Source organism: Balearica regulorum, chromosome 23, assembly GCF_011004875.1.
Source record: "Balearica regulorum gibbericeps isolate bBalReg1 chromosome 23, bBalReg1.pri, whole genome shotgun sequence".
In the NCBI taxonomy this organism is placed as follows: Eukaryota; Metazoa; Chordata; class Aves; order Gruiformes; family Gruidae; genus Balearica; species Balearica regulorum.
The window spans coordinates 6,649,957-6,674,969 of NC_046206.1; the positions used below are offsets into that span (position 1 = coordinate 6,649,957).

The 25,013-nt window shown below is 41.8% G+C and overlaps 2 protein-coding genes across 2 annotated transcripts in view; one reads left to right on the forward strand and one right to left on the reverse strand.

Annotated features, from left to right (window-relative positions):
• Positions 1–14,462, reverse strand: part of KCNJ5 (potassium inwardly rectifying channel subfamily J member 5) — a 45,613-nt gene extending 31,151 nt beyond the window's left edge. Inside the window, exon 1 of the mRNA XM_075774538.1 lies at positions 13,786–14,462. The gene's annotated coding sequence lies outside the window, so the exon portion shown is untranslated. The remainder of the gene's footprint in view (positions 1–13,785) is intronic.
• KCNJ1 (potassium inwardly rectifying channel subfamily J member 1) lies at positions 5,571–23,285 on the forward strand. Its single transcript, XM_075774540.1, has 4 exons — positions 5,571–5,705; positions 7,661–7,741; positions 8,175–8,242; positions 20,480–23,285. The coding sequence occupies exon 4, from the start codon at positions 20,499–20,501 to the stop codon at positions 21,612–21,614; it is 1,116 nt and encodes a 371-aa protein (XP_075630655.1). The 5' UTR covers positions 5,571–5,705; positions 7,661–7,741; positions 8,175–8,242; positions 20,480–20,498; the 3' UTR covers positions 21,615–23,285.
• The last annotated feature ends 1,728 nt before the right edge of the window (positions 23,286–25,013 follow it).

A 25,013-nucleotide genomic window follows, 5' to 3' on the forward strand; every position in this document is an offset into this window, starting at 1 on the left:
ACTGGCCAAAATAAAACCAGTAATAATAATTAAACAAACAAAACCTGAGTCTAACAGTCTATAAAATGCAGCTGAGGGCTGTCAGGTAAACAGACAACAGATGGAATCAATTCCTAAAGCTGGAAGAAAGAGAAGGCTAAAATAGTCAATTGTCAGTCGAACCAAAAAGTAACCTTAGAGATACATCCCAAGGGGGATGTGACCACCATCCAGAAGGTCCTGCCTCAGAGGACACTAGAGGCATGGTAATATTTAGGAGCTTTTGAGATGCAGCAAGATCAACTCGTCAGATTGTCAAGGAACCTGAAAGAATGGCAGTACAAGGGATGGCGACTGTTGTGCAAAGAATAATGCAGTGCTGAATCCATACAGAACTTTTCCAGTCTTCATCTGCGAAGTACAAAGGGTGGAAAAACTGAGGCACAGACAACAGACTTACCTGAAGTTCATATTCAGTTCTCCAGAACCCTGTTCTTGGTTCTCCAGAACTAAAGTTTGTATTCTATTCTCCGAAAACTGAATTTTGCTGGTGATATTTAACATAGCCCCAGAAAGGCAACTGCAAGTAAGTACAATTTACCCTAATCTGCTTATTCCTGTTCATATAGCTGCTTTCTGGCAGACAGGAGACAGTCCCCGTGCAGGTATGCCACCCCACTCCTTATCAGGCTATCAGGTTTGCTCAAGCAAGCAGGATATCATGTGCACCAGAAAAAGCCTTTGGCTAGACACATCTGTGCTCACAGCAAACCTGGACCTGATGGCCTCAGGGGTTCTCAGAGGTTGATGTAAGGACAACACCTTGAGACCAGCATTTTAGAAACATCTCATGCCCTTGAGAACAACTTAAACGTCCATAAATACCTTTTGAGAGCTTACAGAAGCATGTGTATTTGGCAAACAATGAGAGAGGAAACACACAGAGGATGAAACAAAGTGTGATCTCATTTTAAGGCTTCATACCATTTGATCAATTGCAGCTTAAAACCTCCTTGTTAGAGCACAAGACCCGAGACATCTGTGCTCCTTCTTTTACCAAATTAATAAACATTGTCACTGAGTTGCAGCTAGTTACCACTTTTAATACCATCATATATAACAGAGGGATGAGAGCTCTAATATCTAATACAGAAGCCTGATGCTACTAGACAAACCTAATTGAAAATCTAGAAACAAAACTTCAGTAGGTGTTAACTGGTGACACCAGTTAGTCAATGACTTCACTTTCCTACATACAGTGTTTTAAAGTTCTGTTTTCCTAGCTTCAAGTAGAAAAAAGTATTTCAGACACCCCTGAGTCAGGTGCCAATGTCATTGTTCAGAGCAATCACCAGGTTTGTAGCATCACACGCTCATATTTTCATCACAGATTGCTTTGCTTCGGAGTGCTGAAGAGAAGGGACACGGTGACAAGGACACAGCTGCCAACAGAAGAATACGGTGCTTTCTATCAATACGAGCCTTATCTTTTCCTCTGTACTTTTTAAAAGGAGGGTTCACTGACTAGAAAAAGGGAAGTGACTCATGACTTCACAGCCCTCACTGTATTCTGCACAGGTGATTACACACCCTCTATGCAGCTAAGGACTCCTCAGAGGTGCTGTTAGCTCCCTGAGCCCTCTGTCCTGCTCCCCGTGCTTTACTGTGCAGCAGGCTCGCTCCCCAGCAGCGAAACAGCCTTGTGCTAAACACTCGGCTCACTACAACCAGGAAGGAAAGAAGTGCCTTTGTTGCAGTCCACCCATGCCCTACATTTTCAGGGGAAGTAAGGACTTCTCGGGCACTAACCTCCTCTGCCAAGCAGCTGAATTACAAGTAAATACAAGTAATGAGCTTTACGCCTTCCAGTGAGAAGTCGGCATAATTTCCTCCATGAACAGAGTTGCATAAACCCCACTTTCCCCACATGGCATTATCAGCAGAGGTGTTCCACCTTGCGGGTTTGCCAGGGGACTGGGGGGATTCTAGGCCACACTGCGTCAGGAAATCTTTAGTGCAGCTACGCTCTTCTAGCGCAACAACTTAAAGACAGTGCTAAATTCTCATCCCCCAATTCTCTGTGCTTCCTGAAAAGTTACAGAAAAATTAAGCGTGTGAATGTGTCTAAAAGACACAAAACAACTCATCAGTAGGCAGCCAAGTTTCTATCTCATGCTATGAAGTCACAAGTACTGTTTTCCCCTCTCCCAAGCCCACCCTCACTGCTCTGTAAAGAAGAGGGCAGATGATACGAGGCCTCTGTTGCTGTTCCACTACTGACTACGACTTCAAGGAGTTAAATAACATAGGTCTCTGCCTCTCTGGATTTCCACATGCATTGCCAAGCCAGCGCGACAGCCAGCTTTGCTCTTGAATTTAAATAGCCTATGCATTTAAATTTCATCATTACAGTTAGCAGAGGAGGCCAAGGGCTCCAACTACCTGCTGTCTAAGAATAAGGAAGGCTGAAGTGATTAGGAACCTTTTACTGCTATTAGTAGCAAAGCTTGAAGGTGCTGGAAGGGATGAGGGATATAATCAGCTTCATCTGTTACACTGTTCTTCCATTTCAGATACTTGCCGTCCTAGAGTTTTACACTTTCTTCAAGTTTATCTCCATGCTGGCATGCATGGCTATTTATTTAAGGCAGGGTGTCGGTTAACGCTCCCTGCTAAGAGGAGCAGAAACCCGGTTCTTGTATTTCTCTCAGTTATGATGTTGCTCGTTCCCAGAAAAGGAAGTTTTGGCAATGAATCACAACAGTACCTACATCAGACTGAAGATTCAGTCTCCCCTTACTGCAATATTCATTGCTACACTGCTAACTAGAATATGCTCAGCATTTTACTCATACGAAATGAGACATGACTGGAAGGACAGAATCATCTCTCCTGGGACTCAGAATAAAATTGCACTGGATTTCAAATCCCTCCCCACGGTAAGCACAAAGTAAATAAATACTGTGAGGCTGCCAGCCTAGCTACAGTGAGGTTAATGAATAAACAACCGCCCGCAGTTTGACTTGCCTACTATACTTAAAATATGTGTCTGTGATCACATCTTAGGGAGACCTCCTCTTCTATAAATAATCATTCCAAAAGATAAAGGCATTAAATCTTTTTTCCTTTGACAAAACAGAGATTATCAACATTTATACATAAAAACTGCTATTAGGCAAACCAGCTCTTCATAGAGGGCTTGCTTTTTATAGAAAATGTTGACTTTATTGTGGAAAACAGAACACTGAAAAACAAGGAAAAAATTGCAAATATAGCAAAGGACATTCTGAAAATGTTAGCTCAGTCATACCTTGTTTTCCTCCCCATTTCTTCTTTATAGGAGATGCTCTCAAAACATACATTCCCAGGAAAACAATAGGGCAAGCTCAGGAAAGGGAAGATCACTGGTAATTAGAGGAGCTGCTGGCATACTGAGGTCACTTCTGAAAATGGGATTTAATTGCTCGGTTATGGATGCATTTTTGGAAATGTTACCCTAGGTGAATAAAGTAATCACTTTAACAAACACAATAGCCTAGATTTCCAAGAGTGTCTCAGGTGATTTTTGAATGTCCCAACATAAGAGACAATAAAGAGAAGTCATTTTGCAGTGTACTTTGTGGGAATCTCTTGCATTTAAGAGGTCTCAGAGCACCTAGGAGTCATTTGTCACTTGTGAAAATCTAGGTCATTTACTCCCCCCCTCCTCCTGCTCTTTTTCATGCCAAATATAGAAAGAATTTTCTGGCTTCAGACTGAATAAAGTTGTTAATTACACTCTTTCCTAAAAACCTGCAATTGAAATTCACTTGGGGAGTTTCTGAAAGCTGTGGAAAGCTATTCTTTTTTATAATATTCTTTTGACATGTCTTAGAGGAAAAAGGAAGAAAGCCCATTTGCTTTTAATTTCTCAGTTTTGAGGATAATATTTAACAGAAGTAAATCCCTTTAAGGGCTCAACTACGCTCTTTGAAGCTAGTGGGAAAAAATCCCATTGAGTTTCACTGCAGGAGAACTAGCTTGCTTCTTTGAAAATTTATGTTAAACAATCTGCAGTATGTTGTGTGATGCAAGAAAATTAATTTGTGCCATCGTGAACTGTCAATAGGTGAAAAGAATAGGATTCCTGCACGTACTAGGCCCAGTATAAAAATAACCAGATTATTTCAGAGTATGCCACATCAATTAGCTCCTGGTAAAAGTATCTGGAGCAATTCCATCATGAATTCCTGGTGCTATAAAAGCCTGTATGTGTTGGTATCACTAACAGCATACCTGCCTCACAGGAATGTTAAGGGGTGTAACAGATGGATTAACATGCTTTGGAGATGAAAAGTGCTGCTTGAGTATTATCACATTTATTATTAATGACAGAGCTATTAAAATAATGGGGTGGCTAATAACTGAGATTAATTCCTTATATCAGCGCTTTTTGTCTTCAGAACACTCTGGGGCAAACGCTTGCGTCACTGAGTCACAAAGCTCCTGTTGGTTTCAACTGTGTGAACAAATCTGGCTTTGCCCAAGCATTAAATAACTTTAACACACAAATCCTGTTTCCAGCCTCCTCTAAGACTCAGAATCCTGCCTGCAGGATGTCCTCCACCTGTCCCTGGTAGGTGGCTAGAAGCACTGGGTTCTTATTGCTGTATAACCAAGGGAATATCAGCTTCCAGTCTGGGGATCATAATGCTGAGGGTAGAACTCATTTATTTACAGCAGGTCTCCAAAAGATATGTACATAAACTGCTCCAGCCATCTAAGTCCTCTCACTACTGATGGAGAAGGATGGGCACCTCTAGAAGGCAATGCATCCTTAGATGCCTGTCAGAGTGAGAAGTTCAGAGTTCCTTCTGAACACAAGAGGGAAACAGAAGAATTAGCTTTATTAGGCATTTAATTTTTGTATGCCTATAGGTAAGCGGGATGATTCCAGGCTTACATCACTTGATCCCTTATCAACAGGATGCAAAGGCACTCTACCAAAGGATTGAGAAATACAAGGGATGCACATTTCTTTAAGCTCCAAGACGACAGCAGTGCAGAGAGAGTAACAGCAACTTTACAGTAATGAGTTAACTCCTGCAGTCAGTCCTCTGCAAAGAGTTCAGATGGACTCTGAGTTTCAGCTGAAATCTAGGAAGGAAAGTCTAAGCAGGAATTTGGGCAAGGACACACGCGTCTAATATAGCACAGACCAAATAAATCAAACGGCAAAGGGTTCTGCAGAATATGGGAGGCATCAAGAGGAATCTGGTTCTTTCCAAACCCACACTGCCCACGCAAAGAAAAGGCCTGACCCTCACAACTAGCCAAGACACTTCTGTTGTGCTTGTACTCATGGGACGGGACAAGAGATTCTTGTTGGGTGTCAGTAAGAGTAATGTCAGCTTCTTCACGTAATATCGAACTACTTTCCCTAACTTTGGCAGCTCAACACATCTGCTGTGTTTTTTATCCATCCAGCAGCCATTCCTCTGCCTTTCACATACAATATATAAACCAAGCCACAATGTTAATGAGCCATTGCATATAGATGAGCTGGCAACCAGTCTGAGCTGACACAGCCACACATAAAAGCCAAAGAGGGCCTTGGGCTGTCTTCCTTTGATACAGAGGCTGTTGGACCAAAGTCCTGTGGAAATTGCATGGTTAGAGGACATGAAGCCAGGCAGCTTTTTCTCCCACCTCCCTACTGCAGTCACCTTTACTGCTTAAGACACAAGGTAAGAGGCTCAGTGCCATATTGTTTTCTTGATAGCTGTCTGAGAAAATCCACGGTATTTCCAGATAGACTGTCCCTTCTGTTTCCTTGCACAAAATTGTCACCTAATGACTACAGCATGGGAACAGAGAGTCCTTTTTTGTGGAACAGGATGTTTGGATTCTAGTCTGCTTACTCACTGGCTTACCTTTTCCTTGGGCAACCCTCCTGTTGGTTCTCTGCTTCAGTTTCTGCTCCTATACAACAGGCTACTGAGGCTTAAGAAAATATCGTCAAAGAAAAAAAATCTGCATCTGCTGTAGTCACCTCAGATACAGAAGGCAGAAGATGGCAGTTCAGGAATTACCCTTCTCAGGGAATGCTGAGTGGTATTTCTGACAGTGACTTAGGGCTGGAAGGGCCTTAAGGCATGGCTATGCAAGCAAACTAGGGTGGGATAAGCTGATACAAGTTTACAGCATATTAGCTGCTGCGTGGTAACTGCCAGTACTGTTGTTTTAACCCTCCGTTAGTACCAGCCAGCCTGTCTTCACCTCATAGTTACTTATAGGCTGAGCATGTACACCCGGACAGTTAACAAGTAGCAGCTTACGATTTGTTCAACGTGTTTCAGTTTCACAGCAGTAACGTGCACATAGCACAAGTCCCCTACATTCAGATTCACCGAGATGCTCAGAGGCTATGGTAACAAGTTTCTCAAAACTAGTTAAAAAAAGTAACCACCCTTAAATTATCTTCCATTTTGGGCATGACAACATGTAGTGCATGGTTCACTTCCTTAATCTCACAGTCAATTACATCAGCAGGGAAAAAAGAAAAATCTGCATATGTGTTAGTAATAAATTTAAAAATCTGAGCATACCACTTAAGGGTTGACTTGTCAGAAAATGGTAATTAGCGTTCCAGCTGACAGTGCCCCTTTAATGAATTATTAGTAAAGTTCTCTGAGAGCATTTGATGAACAACACCATAAGAGTTCTTACTTAAACAAACCTATTTTCTGCATGATGCAATTTCACTGCACAAGAGGGCAAAAAAATTCTCCATTTTAGAATCAAATTACAAAAACAACAAAGTAATGGTTTGAATGATCAGGATGTAACAGGTGCCTCTCCTGTACCGACTGCCTTTATTTCCTATACTAAAGCTTTTTTCCATAGGTGCTTATCTAATAATCACCACTACTTTCTGAAATTCTGTTAAAAAAGCCCAATAAGGTGTAGCATTAAAGAGATTTGGTCATCAGCTAACTGTTAACAAGCATTACGCATACATACTACAGTGACTGACCAGCTCAGTTTTAATGCAGATACAGCAGTGCCCAGGGACTGATCCTTTCGGCTAATACCGAATTACACCAGAGGCTTCTGAGCAGTGGCACGTGCATTACACAAACTTCAAATAGTCGGCTCGTGCTGGGCAGTGTCAGCAGCAGCAAGCACACTCCCCTTCTATGCACAGTCTTATAGGTGCCTTTGCATAAGAGCCTCAGCACATGCCGATACATCTGATTAGACATAATTTGCTGTTGTAATGTACCAGCACAGTTCAGGCTGCTGGATCCTGACACTGCTTTGCTGTGCTCCTGATTGAGGACAGGGGAGCTCGATAAGGCAGCACAAAGCACATGGGTGAGGAGGGGTATGCTTGAGATGGATGAGCAGAGGGCACTGGACTCTTGGGCTAGGCTCTCAGGTGGAAAAGCAGATGACAAGCAGCTGGAGGGGTACACGAGGACTTGGAAACACAGCCCTATTTAGTGGGAGCAATGTGTGGAATGGGGAAGGAGGAGGGCAAAGGGCACTAAGTCTTAATCATGGATTTGTATTTGGGTGTGAAGGAGACAGGGGGCTGGGAAGCAGGAAGACAGGTGGTAGAAAGAGGCTCCCGTGCATCATTTCCTTTCACTGGTTTCCAGCTCCCTCCAGGTCTGTTGTTTGTCTTTGACTGTTTCAGGAGAAATGTAACAGAGAGCAGCCCTGGGAATTCACGTTTCTTGCAGAAGCTCTGTGGACCCACCCCTATAGCTGGTAAGCAGTGATATTCGGGTGGTTCTTGAAGGGGGGTGGTCATGGTGAAAGCATTTTCGAGCCATGCAGTTCAGAGCATCCTGCACCTGAAAGCTACTCTTGCATTTCAACTGTAATCAGCAGCTCACCTTAACACTCGATTACTAAGGTGCATCCTTAAGTCTCGGGACGACAGTGTGAATGAGGGAAGTTTGACACAGGAATGTAGATTTACCTTCCAAGCCAAGTTGTTACAGAAGTGCTGGTTGTCTGTTCCCTCAGCAGCACAATCCATCAGAAGATGTACTAGCAGTATATACCTGAGGCTCTATTTCCTGTCTGCAAAACAGGACTGTAGTTCAGCCTCCATACTGGAGAAAAGGAGCTTTATAGTTAAGATTCAGAGTTTTCTGTTAGCCCATCCTGAATATCTTCACAAGTCTTTTCTACAGAACAGGTAGAAAAGAACCCACATTCAGGCTGTGGGTGGCTGATGAGTTTGCACACTTCATACTGAGTGCTCACAGAGGTAAGATGGTTTTATTTGTTTCTTGATTTTACAAGGCAGGGGTTTGACATGTGAACATGCTTTCTCTGCAGTATCCCATGATAAACGGAAAGTAATTTAAGTTGGCTTACACTTCAATAAACTCTTTCAACTACCTTCTGCACTATAGGGAGAAATGTGCACACAGTAACCATGGAACAGGTAACAAACAGCAAGATATTATTTGAAGCCCTAGGAATTTCTGTCCCAAAGAGAAAACCAAGCAGTTATACAAGTGATGCTTGCATCATAGATACAGCTACTGCGGTCTGAATGGCCACCCTGTATGTGAATGTTTCTAATATCAAGAGATAAAACAAGGAAGTTGTTCTGTCTTCCTTTATTCATCTAAGATTTGGAGGTTATGTCTAATCTTGTCACCCAGGTTGCTCATGCAACCTCATGGTGGGCAGGTGAGAAGAGATGCCATAAGGAACAGCTCTGCCAGTCCTCACATACACTCTAGTGTCTCTCTTCAGTTAGGGCTTTTCTAACATTGAAAGTAAAGTGAGGTGAGAGTAAATCTTTCACAGGGTTTACACCACTTCACTAGGACTCTGGAAATCTCAAATCACATCCCAAGGTCTGCTGCATAATTGAATTCTGCAGGAACTAGAGCAGCCGATACAAGATTTTTTGAAAGCTTGTTAATAACTAAGAGTCTCATTTTTGGAAGTAACTTCGTCACACATTCAAATCAGGCACTTAACAGAAGCAGAAACTTAACTCAAAATAGGAGTCCTGGTACCTAGAGCTGCTTGTGTAACTGGTGACACAGGTAAGTTCAAGAGGAGTAATGGGATGGAAGCGATTCACTGAGAGATGCCAGTTTCTCATGAATCTGAGGCACCTGAGCTACTAATGTGGGCACCCGATAAGGTCCCTCAGGTTGGTGGAATGGATCGACACCACAGAAAATAATTCCAGCAAGGCTTAAGCTCCTAAATAAATGGGACAGATGCAAGATGCCTGTGCAGGTTAAACTATATTTTCCACGGGAAACGAGACAGTAATCTATTTGTAAAGGGTATCTAAGAATGCAACATTCTTCTCACCTTTCTGTCTGGTTTTGTCTGGAATATGAGGACCTTCTGCAGGAAATGCATTAGATGCTGAACAATAAGAGGCAGAAAGAGCCACCGGGCAGTTGGTGATAGTGTAATTTAAATACAAAGACTGGGAACTCATAATAAATCTAAACTTGAGACTTTCATTTGCAAAAGTATCTGCAAATCGGCTTAATATTTGTCCATCTCAAAAAGCCATAGTATATTCCCCTCTGTTTCACTTCTTGCTGAGAATATTAAGATCTTATGCAGGCAGAAGCTTTACTTCTTAGATAATAAACAAGTTTCTGCCAAGATAGCAATTGGGCATCTCTCACTTATATTCTCCTAAAATCTGAGCCCCATTAAAATTCTGACTCCAGCAAGCTGATGCCGTGTTGCCAGTCCATGGCAACAGATTCACGAGGTCTCAAAGCTTTTTGCAATCATTGAATTTATGCAAGTTTTGCTTCCATCTTATGAGTAGATGAGGAAACAGACACAAAGGGGAGAACGCTTGTCCCATAGTACACAAAAAAAATCGTTAAAAGCCAGGAACTGAGCTCAGATATTTGGACTGTCTGGGGAATGCTTTACCACTTGACCCTGCGTCCTAGGTCCTGCAGCCAAAAACCTTCTTACTAGGGCAGATTAGTTTGTTTACAGGTTGACACACAATATGTTCACTAAGTTTACTCTTTGCTGCAAAATAGCAAGGAATAGAATGTGCTGAATACTGGTCTCTGACCTTGGTAATAAGTTGATTTAATTGGATTTGATTTTTCAAATGTAACATCTCAAGTCAGCCGTAAACTCTAGAATTAGCATATCACATCTCAACACGGGAGAGATTTTAAAGCAGCATAAGGAGATGAAGTCCATGCCCAATGAATTTCAAATTACACTGAGGATGAACTCAGCCATATGCATGTCAAACCAAAACTGTGCAGGCTCTGAGTGCATCAAGCAAAGTTATTAATGGCTTACATTTGCTATTAAGAATGCAGAGTAGCTATTTTGCACCCAGTTTGTTCATACATCTCTTCACATCAATGACCCATGTGATGGGTCAATAATTCACTCAATGCATACTGAAAGCCAAGAATGTCTTGCAAGTCAATTACACTTATATAAATAATTAGGAACGCAAAAGTAACTGAAGGATTAGAATAGAAAAAGCTCTGCGAGTGACATACTGCATGCCCCAGGGATAGCAGACCCTGTTCCTGTCTTTAGATTTGCAGCTGGTGTTCCCCAATACCTTCAAAGGACACCGTGCATGTCCCTGAAAGCAGAAATTAGCCTTAAAAGGGGCAACTTTGAGTTTTAGCATTTCAGGGAATAATCAGGTACTCATGTAACTAAAAGCTATTTGCTTCCTGCAGGAGTTGTGAAAAAAAAGTAGGACAGTAGGCAAATAGCTGCCTACTGAGATTTGATCCTCAAGATTTGCTCCTGAAATTTGTTTAGCTTTCATGGCATTCAATTGTAATAAATCACAGGAACGTTTTAACCAATCTACTAGGCACAAGCGGAGTCTAATTCAGACAGACAAAATTTGCTTCATCAGACCTCATATGAAAAAGCACCAAATGCCTTTAATACCTCTGACTTCAGCTGGAAATCTCTGAAGTCAGACTTTTTCACAACCCAGGTCTTGGGACCACAAACTGACCTTAAAAGCCATGGCAGGGGCTGCAGGCTATGCTATACATCCCTAAAAAGGCATTGGAACAACATCACGATGCAGCAGCCAAGAAGTGCTGAGGGAAGGAAACTCTTGAGATGAGACTGTAATGGAACAAGATGTATCTAGACAGCTTGGTTGAACATCACAGAAATCAGGCTTCAGAAAACAGAGGTAGGACAAAAATCTGTCAATCACAGTCTGCAGTGCTGCCAACACTTGTGATCGGAGCACTATATGATGAAATCTTCCAAACTACTGATGTCTGATGCTCTTATTGTTTAATCTTATTGATTAAACATGCAGCACCAGTCAGAAAGTGCCAATCTACCTTGCAGCTGCTATATGACAGACTTGCAGGCCCAGTGAGCAGAAAAAGGAGCATGGAAAAATCAACAGGTAGCAGATGATGTGCTTCAATATAAGCTCAGCATGTCAGATGAACAGATACATAAAGGACCTCCTATAGGAGAGAACCTATATTATCCAAAATGGTACAAGAAAATGTGCATCTGTTCACAATGCAATGAATCCTTTCCCTTTTTAACAATTCTATGGTTTTATTGGTTTACTTGCTTTTTTAGATGTACAGTAAGAATTAAGAGGCTACATTCTCCCTCCCAGATGCTCCCATTCCCCATGTTACCAGCTGTAGCCCACCTGACTGATTACAGCAATCAGAGTATTTATACTTCTGAGGTAAAAAGCCAGTTCAAGAAAATTAAGTCCAAAATGCCTATTAGTGGAGAACAAGTCTGGAATGATACTACATTCAACACATCTGCTGGAAAACTTCTGAATGACAGGACACAGTCATTCAAAGGAACCTAACACATGCTCATGAAAGAAATGGTCTGTTAATATTCCTGTCTAAGAGAAACTATAATCGTCAGTAGAGAAATTCAAGAAACAAGGACAAGTCGATTGCAAAACGATGCCAAATCAAAGCAACTAACAGAGAATCAATGGACAGAAAAATAGCAAAAGAACTAATAGTAGAAAAGACCTCTGTAAACTGTACATGTGGGATGCTTACAAGAGTACTAGTTATTAAAGGAAGGGGGGTGAGAAGTGCTATGTAATAAGCAGCACAGAACTCATGCTGCAATGTAGCATGCCTTTAATCTTTGGCAACTGAGACACGCAAAGACGGAAAACTAATTTACACACAGCTCAGTGAGATAAACTATCCAAGGAGAGAGCTACGCACATACACACACTTTCATCTTGAGAGAAAGCCTTCCTCACTTTGTACTTTGTTTATCTTAAGATATGCAATGGAATAAATATGAAAGATGTGCCTTCTATATGGAAAAAATAGTGATGATTTGTATTTATAGCACACCATTGCTCCTGTAAGATTTCAGAATACTTTAAGTGACAGCTGTGTTCAGGGATCATTTCAGTTACTACTGAAGCAACGTGCTACTCTAACAGGGCAGGGCAGTCCAAAAGTTGCTTTGTAATAAAATAACACTCTACAGCATGAAAAATCTTTATCAATATTAAAATAGCCTCACAGTCGCATGTAAAGTAGTGGAATTATTCTTATTTCCTTTGCAGACAGGGAACATGAGTTAGAAAGCAGTGGAAACAGTCTGCGACCACAGAGTCAGGACTACAGCTCAACAACTGCCTATTTCCAGACCAACGAATCCAACTTTCTCCTTTTCACATCCTTAACCATTTCAGGTGAAGCTGCAGAATGCAGCTACCACCTATCATGTCATCTGGTACCTCTCCAATTCTTTTCTCTCCTACTATCTGAGAAACACTTGGGCCTGGGGTTCCCAATGGGAACCTGGCAAAGCAGGGATTTGAATCTGGCTTATCAATACCAAAGTGATAGTCCTATATACGCTGCTATGGTTAGCTTACTGGCAACAAACCACCACAGCATAGTGGGGTTTTGCCAGTTTAGAAATCAGTCACCTTGATAACCACAAAAGACTGGGATACTGAAATGACAGCCTAGCTGAAGGTAAGGACTGCAATAGGGCAGTGCTCTTAACACTGAAAATATTCCCAAACTGCTGACAAGGATAACCACCCACTACACTGTTTACCCTGGTGCTGTAAGCAGGTGAAAGATGGCAGGTGAAAGATGGCAGCTGAGCAATACTACTGCAGTGTGCAATTCATACCATGACTTACATCTGATTGGAGCACCAACAAGCCTGTATCTTAGTGCTTATAGATCAAAGTCTATATCATAAAAACAAAGTGGTTGAATTCAAAGGAACTCTTCCTACTGCAATATGATCCAGGTTAGGTGCTCATTTCCCCTTCCCTCATCTTCCTCAGGGTCACACAGAGGGAGTATTACAGACCTGACAAATAATACATCAAATCCTGTCCATAAGGCTGACTGAGCGTGCAGCGTATGACCACACAGCAGGGCTAGCAAGGCTGCTGAAGCCTGTTCTGAGCATTCTTTTACTGTGTCTTTACTCTGGAGCAGGAATTAGCAACTCCCTCCGATATGAACTACTGTAAGAAGACTTTATATCATGGCAACACTTACTCTCTTGCTTTTGTTCCTTTAACACTGCGCAGAGAGAGCAACTTCATGCTTATCTTGTGCATTGAGTAAGCAAGAACCTTTTTCCAACCACATTGAAAGCTGTTGCAACAGTGCTAAATGTTTTCTGTCAGCGATCCTCCCCACGCCCAGAGCTGGGTCCGGGTGGTATGAAGCCACTATCAGCTTAAATTTACCAACACTTTGGAAAGAAAGAGTGTACATGAATGGAAGCTTTTATGTGACAAGGTAATGCTGAGTACTGAGATACCTTGAGATTAGATGCCGAAGCAGGGTCAGAACTGTCATGGTATTCAGAGGTGGTTTTGCTTTGGGTAATGGCTGGCTTCTAGCTGTGTCACTGATGCCCGAAAGTCAGCTGCCTCTCAGCCATGGGGGCTCCCACAGAAAGCCCTTTTGCCGCACCTTGCTGGTGACTGAGACTTGACATTGCCGATCTGTAGAAACAAATTGCGAGTTAATGATTCAACCCCTTAAATGCTTCAGCAAAGAACAACAAAACAAGAGAACACGCAGAATTGGCTCACATGACACCATCCATTTTCCCTGTGGCTTTTATAGTTGGTGTTTATGCAGTATTGCCTCCCCAGCCCACATCTTACTGCAATATAGTTCTGGTTATAAAGAGCTTCTGCTCTCAGCCATGCAGGTGAGAACTTACTACAGCCTGCCTTTCCCACACATTTAGAGTGTAATGCCTTTTTCTAGCAACAGAGAGGAAAAGTGACTAGACAAAACCTGCCCTTCTCCTTTAGGAAGCTTCAATAAAAAGCAAAATATGTTATTTTCAAGACTTCTCAGCAAATCAAAATGAATTATCTTAAAGCAGATACACAATTGGCATAACATTATTGAATTAAATCCCTAACTTTCTTCTCTTGCAACCACAACAACACATTACATAGAAATCCATAGCAATGAGAATTCTTGTTTCTGACCAAAGAAAAATCCCAAAAGATACAATTTGCTTGAGAAGTAATTTCTCCCAGAAAACAACTTCCTATTGAAAATTTAATATTTTCAGTGGAAACCTAATTGTCTGAAAACAGATATAGTTCTGTGGGGAAATCCTGCTGTATAGTAAAGACAGCTTAGCTCCCAGTTTGCTGTTCCCCAGGGGCAAGATACCCAGCATGACTGCACACCTCATGGTGCACTCTGAAGGTGAAGCGGATCATCTGCTGCATGGGCATTCTCTGTCACAGTAGAAGGTGCTATGGGAGATACAATCCAGCTGTGGAATTAGTTTGGCACTGGAAAAATATCAAATAATGAAGTTTTCTTTAGTCCCTATGAAGTGCTCATTGCTGGAGAGTGCTGGCAAACATTTTCATCTAGACAGAGCTCTTTTACAAATGCCATGTTTCTAGCAGTAGTGGAAAGGGATGACCGTGGGCCAGGGCTGGCCTCTTGCCCCTGCGGCACATAGGGCAGGATAAAATGCTACTTCTGTAAATTTACCAAAGCGGTAATGGTGTTTGCATATATGAGATGTCATTTGCTCTCCAGTCAGCCAAAGTCTTTAGACTCTCTCCCCCAGTAACTCTGATAATGGATTAATTTTGTGTGCAGCACTAATTACAATATTATTAATTGCTAACAATGACAGTAATGGCTTTATTGCTGTAAATCTTTTATTTATACACCTGAAGTAAGTATTTTAACCTTTGAGGACCCCAAACTCTCTTAAGCTTTCAGAAAACATGATTTGCTCAAGTCTCCACTGCTGTGGTGCCTGTTCCTTCACTTATTCATTTGCCTGTGTTCTCATGAATGAATTATTTCTTCAAGTCAGCTATGTGAGGGGAAACTGCAGCCTATCTTTTCAAACCACGTATATACAGCATTGTGTGAGCAATATTCCTGGCTGCAAATTAGCTACTGTTTGTTATCACTGAAACCTTATTGGAAGGGTGACTCCAAGGTGCACCGAAGTGACACTGGGGCTGCTCAGCAGCAGACCACATCAGGTAGCAAACTCTACAAAACACATACAAAGCATAATGAGAAGGAAGACCAAATTTTCAGGCAGAGGTTTGGAAACTCCCTGCTATAGGCTGGCAAGGTATTACAGCAGTCTTCCTGAAGTGACTTATTCCGTTAAGTAACCAATGGCCCCTATAGAGTCCATACATTCCATACATGTCAGAGCACACGTTTCCTTCCCTTAAAAATCAGGACAGTATATATCACTGTTGGGGTGGCTAGGACAAACCTGGTTCACCCAGTTTAAAAGGCAGAAGGATGAAACCTCCCTCCCGTCCTATCTAAAGGAAGAAAGTTAGGCACTTAAGAGGACTTCTTCATTAGGTACTCACATAAAGCTGGCTAGATCATACCTGTGTGCTTACAGAAATCTGAAATGAAAGATATCTGTTCTAAAGATATTTCATATTCACAGTGGATATCATAAATTAATGCACAACCCACAGGTAGGCAGGTACCACTTTGCCTCTCTTGCTGAAAAATGGCCGTCATTGCACCAGAAAAGGGCAGTTTTAACATCTTGCAGTAATTCCACTCAGCAGGGAAGAGGGCAAGGCAGGTGGTAAGATCCTTTGGTGTATCCACTAGAAACTCCAGTTGGACTTCAGGTTGGCAAAACGTAGTCACTTGGACTGGAGCTGTGACAAGACTCCCAGATTAGCGTGCTGAGCTGGACCGAAGGATCACATTTCCCAGATGGCAATGGCATTTTAGGCAAGGCTTTGGAGGTATAGCCACTGTGTTCAGTGCTGAGATCTGCTATCAGGAATAAACACTTAATGACGACATTGCCAGGTCCAAGAAAGGTTACCTGTGTCAGCTTGCCAGTACCAGCAGGTCTGGTCCCTTTGCCAACATGCCCTGTCCCTTTGCCAACATGCCCATCAAAGATACAGGGGGCACAAAGGATGGTGTAAATCAGATTTTTTTTAAAACATACACTTAGAACTAACTGGCTGCTTCAGGCAAGCTTATGTTCTTGCTATACTTACAATTGATTCAGTAGAGGGCTAGTTCTTTTTGGCAGGCCTTGATTCTGATATAATTTTGATGTAAGCAGCAAGACAGGGAGACAAGATGCTGCAACTGTCATCCCATCACAACAGGCATATTCCTGCTCTACCCAGGGCAGCTAGTGAAGAGCAAATGAGCTATACTCTCCAAAGGTCTCAATAGTAAAGCAGCCAGCAGATAATATACCATAAGACTAAGTGTTATGGTTTGCTTTTCTAATAAAAAAGGATTTTATAAGGTATTAGGAATTGGATATTTCACATACTTTGTTCAGAGAAAGTTCAACAAAAAACACAGAAAGTACTGAAAGAAGATCTGAATTTTGAAAAGACCTCATCAGGACTGAAAAAAATAATCCTTTAACTCTGTATCCCCCTTTCTTCTACCTAAGCTTCTTAGAACTTCATCTGAATCCCTAACAAAGATGTATTTCTAACAAAAGCTACAGGTTCAGTGGGCTGCTTTTCATTTATGCTGTCTCCCTCTAATGATTCAGTTCTGCCAACTTTGCTCATACATCCATTGCTGTGAGGGAAGACAGACATGTGAAGCCACAGATATCAGAACTTCAGTGAAATAGCAGGTGACAGAACTTCGTTCTTGTCAGGCCCCCAAATGTTAAACACCTTCTCCTTCCTTCACTCACTGATCTCCTCAAGTGCTGCACGTGGCTGAGATTAAAGCCATTTCCCTGGATTAATGTACTCTGCACAAAGTGTTGCACAAAGGATTTACCCAAAGAACAATTAAAGCGCCTGGTCATTATCCCCCCCCCCCCCGCCCTTCAAAATTTTTCGGAACAAAACAATTGAAAACAAGTAAGAACAGAGGACTGCTCTGACATTTCTGGGTGAGCAAAGGAACTCCAGCTGGAATGTAGCAATCAGGAACTCTAATGTTGTTACCTACTTGCAGAAATAGGAAAAGGTAGAAACGCATCTTTTCAGAACTAATTTTCTGGGCATTTATCAAATATTCTGGGTAGAGGGACCGCTAGATTAGCTAGGAAAGATCAGGAATTTGAGAACAGAAATCTAATAAGTTTCTGCTTACTCTAGTGATCACTGTGAAATACAAGACTGGAACAGGAGACATTGTTTTCATAGCTAACCTTGACATGTCATCTTTATTCATTGAATAGTTTTATTAGTAAATTCCCCACTGTTTAAGAATACAAGCAGTGCAATGCACTTTCGATAAACATACTATGCTTGAGGACAGCGGCAACTTTGCTAACTGCTGCAACAAGGAATTTCACATGCGAGGCAGCCAGCAATACCGTGTTTATTTGGGCCCAACAGGAAATGTATCCTGGTAAATATTAGCTAAGACATAGTTGGGTTACCTTTGCCGATTTAAACTGAAAGGACTTTAAGTGCTGTATTCTACAAGTTGCTTTATATAATCTCCTCTAGACAGTCTGTGATATACTTGCAGTGTGCTTACACAGGAGGGAATTTTTCTCCTGCTGAAGCAAATCAACACACTTAGTTGTGCGTGGGAGCACGAAAGATTTGTTGAAGGGAGAATTCCTTTGTCATCCTGCCTGAAGAAGGGTGTAATTCTTCTGCCTTTGATCTACTTGGGGGTAGCTTAAGCAGGGCTTGTAAAAGAGCCTCTGAAGAAGGCACATAAGATTTAAGGAGGCAGGAAAAAAATGGTGAAGTTTCTCCCCTTCGCATCTATTCACGAGGCTAAGGAGCAAGTCTGCTGTAGCTCACCCATGCCAAAGGTACGCACGTGCAGCTTACGATGCACAGAGTGTGGCATCCCAGCATTTCACACACTGTCTATTCTGGTAATGACAGTAAATACATTATTGCAGAAAAGGACAAAATGAATGCAAATGACAGCTGAAGCTACACATTTTTGCAAAATAAACAGGGGTGTTAAGTTAAATACTGGTAAATTTCTTGGAATAGTATGTTGCACAGGAACATTTTATTTTTTCTCAAACTGTGCATTAACATGAACATATTAAAACTGCCTCAGGAAAATAAAACTTGAGGACTGTTCAGAAAGTGATCTCATTCCCCCTCTTCCTTGGATACGTGCTTAAAGTTTAACCTTTGTCAGCTACATTCTCAACCCATAAATTCAACAGCAAAAGCTTAAAACAGTGAAAAGGTACAACAAAAGTGACGTTCATTTTTTCATTCTAATTTCAATGAGCAGAGGAAAAAGGTGATTTCAGTCTAAGTGAAGGCAGCAACCGTATGAGACACAGAACAAACTCATTCTCAGGGCTGTTGATACAAACAAGGACATTAAATCACAGAATTTACCTCTGGCTTTACAAAATGTAATTAATTTGCACTTAGGCTCCATCATTGATAATTTAATATTTTCCCTTTCCTGCTGATTATCATATCTAAAGGTTTTCTGTGGCCCCCATAACTATGTCTAATGGAAGGATTTCTGTGTCAGCCAACTAAAACATTAGGCAGCTTCTCTAAGTTAATCTAGTTCCCTACAGGGTAAAGGAAAGACTTTGCCAAACAGCAGTTCGTTCCTTCATAAAACAATTGTGGTGACAAGTGGACCCTCAGAGGGTGCATATGGTCCCTTTACTGTCTATTAGTAGTCAGCTGTACAACTGGCATAGGCAATTATCTAACGTATAAATGGCTGAAGTTAAACAAGATGAATTTCACACTAATAACTCACATCAGTATATCTAATCCACTACATGCCAAAGAATTATCCTCATTTTGGATATATGAAATGAGGGCTTAAGGGAGCTAAACAACTCTTGCCACAGATATTTAAGCACATTACTCCCCCTGATATCAAGTGAAATTTGGGCAGTCCATTTGACAACAATTTGAGCACAAGCATTTTGCTCCTAGCCAAAAAAGGAAGCCTGGGTGGGACAGTGATATGACGCAGGGTTTCAGGAGTGTGTTGCAGCATCTTCTGCTTGCGTCTAAAAAACATAAATCACTCTTAAGGGTTGTTTTAGTGTCACCCTCTATGGGGAAGGGTAATGTGGCAGCAAAGTAACAACAGTAAACAATTACAAAGCCCCCAGCACCTCCTGATCTGAGATGCACTCTTCAAGTCCAGGTCCTTCAAAAGAAAACATCCATAGCAGCTGCAGGTCCCTAAAACATTCAGGTCTCTGTGCGGCTGGCGACACTAGAACACCCTTGGTGTGAGTCAGCAGTAAGAATATTTACCCCTCAAGTTCTTAATTTATTTCAGTTGGTTTTAAGCTGAAGCTTTTTGCCCCCAGGAAGTATGATTACAGTGCACAGTTAAATTTGGCTACGTGAGAATTTTGTTTAACAGAGTCTAAACAGGCAGACAGGGGTACGCTTTCAGGTGGGTTAGCACGGAGCAGTAATCAAACATCCTCTCTTGCAAGGAAACACATTTTATGCTTGAAGGGTGATCAACTGTGAAATCAATTATTTCTAAGACCATTCCTAAGTTTTGGGTCAAAATCTGACCCTAGATCTATGAACATAACGGGCAATCTCTAACTCTACAGTGGATCAACCTGTCCCCACACCTGCATGTCTGAATAACTGAAAGACTGGGAACTTTCCAAATGTAGGTTAATCCAAATTTGAGTCTGAACACATCTGGAGTTTTCTCCATCAGTGACTCTTATTCCCTGTGTCTCCTCTTAAGAAGTTACCTGCTTCTCTATGCCTCCACTTACTCAACTGAGCAGAGGACAATATTAACAGTTGACTGATTCAAAGTTTACTGAGCAAGCCAAAATGATTATTCTTTGCTGGAATGCTCCTTAGGCAAGAATCTGTTACTTACCTCATATACTTACTGGAACTTTTCCCCACCAGCTGAGGGGAAAATATGCAAATTATATAACTTTTTCCTAAACAAGTGTCTTGATACTTTGTCAGAATTTACTTCTTGCCTGCAGGTATAAATGAAACCTGCGTTACCCATAATGTTTATTATTTCTTATTCTCCAGAACACTATCGGCAGAGGGAATGTTCAACTACCTCCGGAAACGCTTTACCAGCCACATTAGAGAACGAAGCCGGCGGAGGGCAAGGCTCGTCTCTAAAGATGGAAGGTGTAACATAGAGTTTGGCAATGTAGAACAGTCAAGGTTTGTCTTTTTGATTGATATATGGACAACTATCCTGGATCTCAAATGGCGATACAAAATGACTATCTTCATTTCAGCATTCTTAGGCAGCTGGTTTCTATTTGGTCTCCTCTGGTATGTTGTGGCATACATACACAAAGATCTTCCAGAATTCAATCCTTCCATAAATCACACCCCCTGTGTTGAGAATATCAACGGCCTGACTTCAGCTTTCCTGTTCTCCTTGGAGACCCAGGTAACCATCGGCTACGGCTTCAGATGTGTCACAGAACAGTGTGCCACTGCCATTTTCCTGCTGATCTTCCAGTCTATCTTGGGGGTAATCATCAATTCTTTTATGTGTGGTGCCATCTTGGCCAAGATATCAAGGTCCAAAAACCGGGCTAAGACTATCACCTTCAGCAAGAATGCTGTCATCAGCAAACGTGGTGGGAAGCTCTGCCTCCTTATTCGGGTGGCAAACCTCAGGAAGAGTCTGCTGATTGGGAGTCACATCTATGGAAAACTTCTGAAGACCACCATCACTCCAGAAGGAGAGACAATCATTTTGGACCAGGTCAATATAGAATTTGTAGTTGATGCTGGCAATGAGAATCTCTTCTTCATTTCCCCATTAACTATTTATCATATCATAGATAAGAATAGCCCATTCTTCCACATGGCAGCAGAAACCATTCTGCAGCAAGATTTTGAACTGGTGGTGTTTTTAGACGGCACTGTTGAAGCCACTAGCGCTACCTGTCAGGTGAGGACATCCTACATCCCAGAAGAGGTGCTCTGGGGTTATCGCTTTGCTCCCATTGTGTCCAAGACCAAAGAAGGGAAATACAGAGTAGACTTCCAGAACTTCAGCAAGACAGTGGCGGTGGAGACTCCCCACTGTGCCTTCTGTCTCTACAATGAGAAAGAAGCTAAAGCCAAAGAGAAGAAAGGTTATGACAATCCTGGTTTTGTCTTGTCAGAAGTTAGTGAAACCAGTGACACAAAAATGTAGTTCCAGATATTCATGGAACCATATCTTTTCTCATAATGAATTCAATCTTGAGAGGATTAATAATTTAGTAAAACAAAACAGAAACACAAGTTTGTTTTTACTCTAAAACAGCATTTATCTTCTCAAAAGCCTCAAATCAAAAAGGAACAGAATGCAAATACCAGTGATCTCCAGAACACTATTTAACTACACTATATATATATATTTCATAGAATTTCTATTTCATAGAATTTATATTTTTATACCTATGGGACATTTTATGAAGCTGCTATGTTGGAATGTCCAACTCACTTAAGTTCCCAGAGGCATGCAAGTCTGAAAAAACCCAAAAAGAATGGGATGAAAACATGAAAAGGGGAGACAGAAGACAAAGCTAAAGAAACCTAAGGGACTTAGGAGCCAAAAACCTCAAAAAAGTGTGTTTCTGGTGCCAAAGTCCTCTATGAAAGCAGATTCTCTAGCTCCAGAACACTTGAGCACTTTTGAACATTTTGAAACAATTCCTTCTTTCTTTGAGGTTGGCACATCTACAGAAATGGAGCATTAAGATACAGCTTAGGAACGTAGAAAAGACAAAGTTGGGCCATCCTGCTGCATCTAGAACTCTGTAAAATGCAACTTCTCTCCTGTGAAAGCCTTTGATTCCTTTCAGGGACAAATAGCCAAGTGGAAATGAAAAGTGAAAAAAAAACCCAGAGAAACAGAGACCCACTATGGGAGAAGAGGAATTTTGAGCTTATTCCTAACTGTCTCCATCCTTCAGATACTCTTCTCTCCGCTTCCCCAGGAGCCGGCTAACTGTGAAATTAGGAAACATCTGAAGACAACTGTCCAGAAAGAAGGTAAGCCACAGTGGGGAGATGAAGAACACATTGATTGCTTCACACCTGGCAGAAAAGCAATCCACTGGGAGAAGAGAGGAAATTCCCAGCTCTAGATGTATCCTTCAATGAAATCCACAATGCAAACAGAGATTATCTTTTCCTTTGAAGCATGAAAGTCTTGTTAAAACAAAAACACAGCACAGGAGCCTCCCACCAACAGTGGGCTTCAGATTTAGTTCCAAACCATTCATCTCATCACAGCAAAATGTTTATCCCTATAGGAAACAAGTTCAGCTCAGTGGTAGAGAAGTAGTAGTGAACATTTTCCAGGTATGATTTTTGACATTTACGTTTCAAATGCAATAAGAAGTGTCAGTAACTTTGGTGAATTTCCACTTCCTCACAGCTTTTTTTTTTTCCCCCCCAACTACTTCTTTTGCTGAGAGTTCAAGTGGCAGACCAAAGAGAGAGGTTTTTTGGGAACTCTTCCCAGTGATGTAATTCAGCTCATCTATTTTCAACACTGTGATAAAATGGAAGCATCTTTTCAAAAGCTGCTGAACTGAGCAGTTTTAAAAGAAGGGGAGAATTAAGCAGGTCAAATGATGACAAGACAAAGTTATTTTGCAAAGGAACATAATGTGAGTATGGAAATCAAACTCTGGGAACCAAGAGTGTTCAGGTCTCAGTCCCAGTGTAGTATCAACTCCTTTGTTGGATCAGAACAAATCACTTTAGTACGTGTCTCAGATTTACCATCTGTAACACGGGACAAAGACTTATGCTGTACAAAGAACAATGTTATGAACAATTATGTCACTAAAGCACTTTAAAAGCCAATCCTCAACCGTCTCAATCTTTCCTCTCTTTAACGCACCACTGTTACACCCTTCTTCACTTCTAGATGGTAAAGGTCAGCACAGAAAGTTCTGTTCTCACCACACATCAGAATTACTAAAAATGGCTGCACTATGGCTAGAACTATGGAATGGTAGAACTGCCAGCCAAAATCTTCAAGGTAATTCAGAAAGATTAACCGATATCTTAAGTGTACTGGTTTTGCAACCTTGCAAAATAACATTGTCAACTGTAAAAATATTTTTACAGTCCAAATCACCACAGCGTCTGAGCCACCCCAACCATTTGTGCATCTCAGATTGTCTGCTTGGAGGGATGGTTGGTTTATCCTCCACTCTGAAGGGCACACCATAGCTGCTGCTACGTTTCCTTTATAGGCTTCCTGTACAGTTGCCCTGTAGTCTCCCTGTCAGCATTCAAGGCTTACAAGTTATACCTCTTACCCCTAAGAGAAGAGGTGCACCAAGATGCCCTTAATAGAAGTAGGCTTCACTGTACAAAAAAGCATGTTAATAGGAAATCCATTTAAAATATCAGCCCCAGCTATGCAGTGAGGAGACAGGAACGATTCCTATTTTCTTTAAAGCTGGTTTGGGATGTTAGTTTTTTTTGGGGGAAAAAGAACCCAATACTACTCCAGTGCCCGTCCAAGAGGTGCTGTACATCCTCCAAAGTTTAAAGGGTCCCTAAACAATGCACTTGCAGGCACTGCCCTTGGAAAGCCATCTCAAAATCCTAAACCTCTAAGTTCATCACAGTTTTTCAAACCTCTCACCCTGTCCCTCCACAGCACAAGTATGAGGAGGCATTATTCACATCTAGAAGTATTAAGCACTACCAAGACTCAAATAGAAGGTATTTGATCTCACTGTGAGGATGATTACTTGTTGTTCAGTCTGTTCTAACTGTTACCCCTGCCTCAAAAGCTAGCTATGCTGCCAACAGTAAGGGAAGGGTGACGGTTATTCTTTTGCATGTTTTGGCATTACAGGGGGGGGGAACTGGCTACTCTGCACAAACAGAGAAGATACGAGGGGGACATAGCCAAAGTTGGCAGGGCCATGGTTGAGCTATCAAGCTTACTTAGAGGGGGATCATACTGGCACCTAACTGGGAACCTAGGAGTGAAACCTCCTCCCATGAGCCTGCTGCTGATTGTCACTTCAGGAAGCCAGTCCCCCCCTGCCAGCGGTGCACCAGCAGGAGATAGAGCACTGTAGTCAGAGCCCAGCAGCGGGACAACAATGAGTGGAATTTCCTCTTTCTGTCCGGAGAGAGCTGTTTGTCACCAGAGAGATAAAGGCCCAGGGCAGGGAAAAAGGGTTATCGGGAGACATGCCACACACAGTGCCACTCTGGACAGACTCCATAGGAAATCTATTTTGGGGGCTGTCACCCCTACTGCCATTAAAAGAAAGTTCAGTTAAGAGGATGAAAATAAATTTAATCTTGCTGAGCAGAAGTGGCTGGAGGGAACCACAGACCTGATACTGGAAAACAAAGACTGGCTTCTTTACCCATGACACTGTTTCATTTTTACATCTTCACAGCACTCTCCTCAAGCCTTACGGTTCTCTTCTCCCCCCGACCATCCACTCTGCAGGCTGCCCATACTGCTGCGGCAACAAGGAGTCCTTTCCACAAAGTGGAACATGCAGCGGAGGCCAACAGCCTGGCCAACACAAAGCAAAGGACTGCAGAGAAAGTCTTGTCTCTT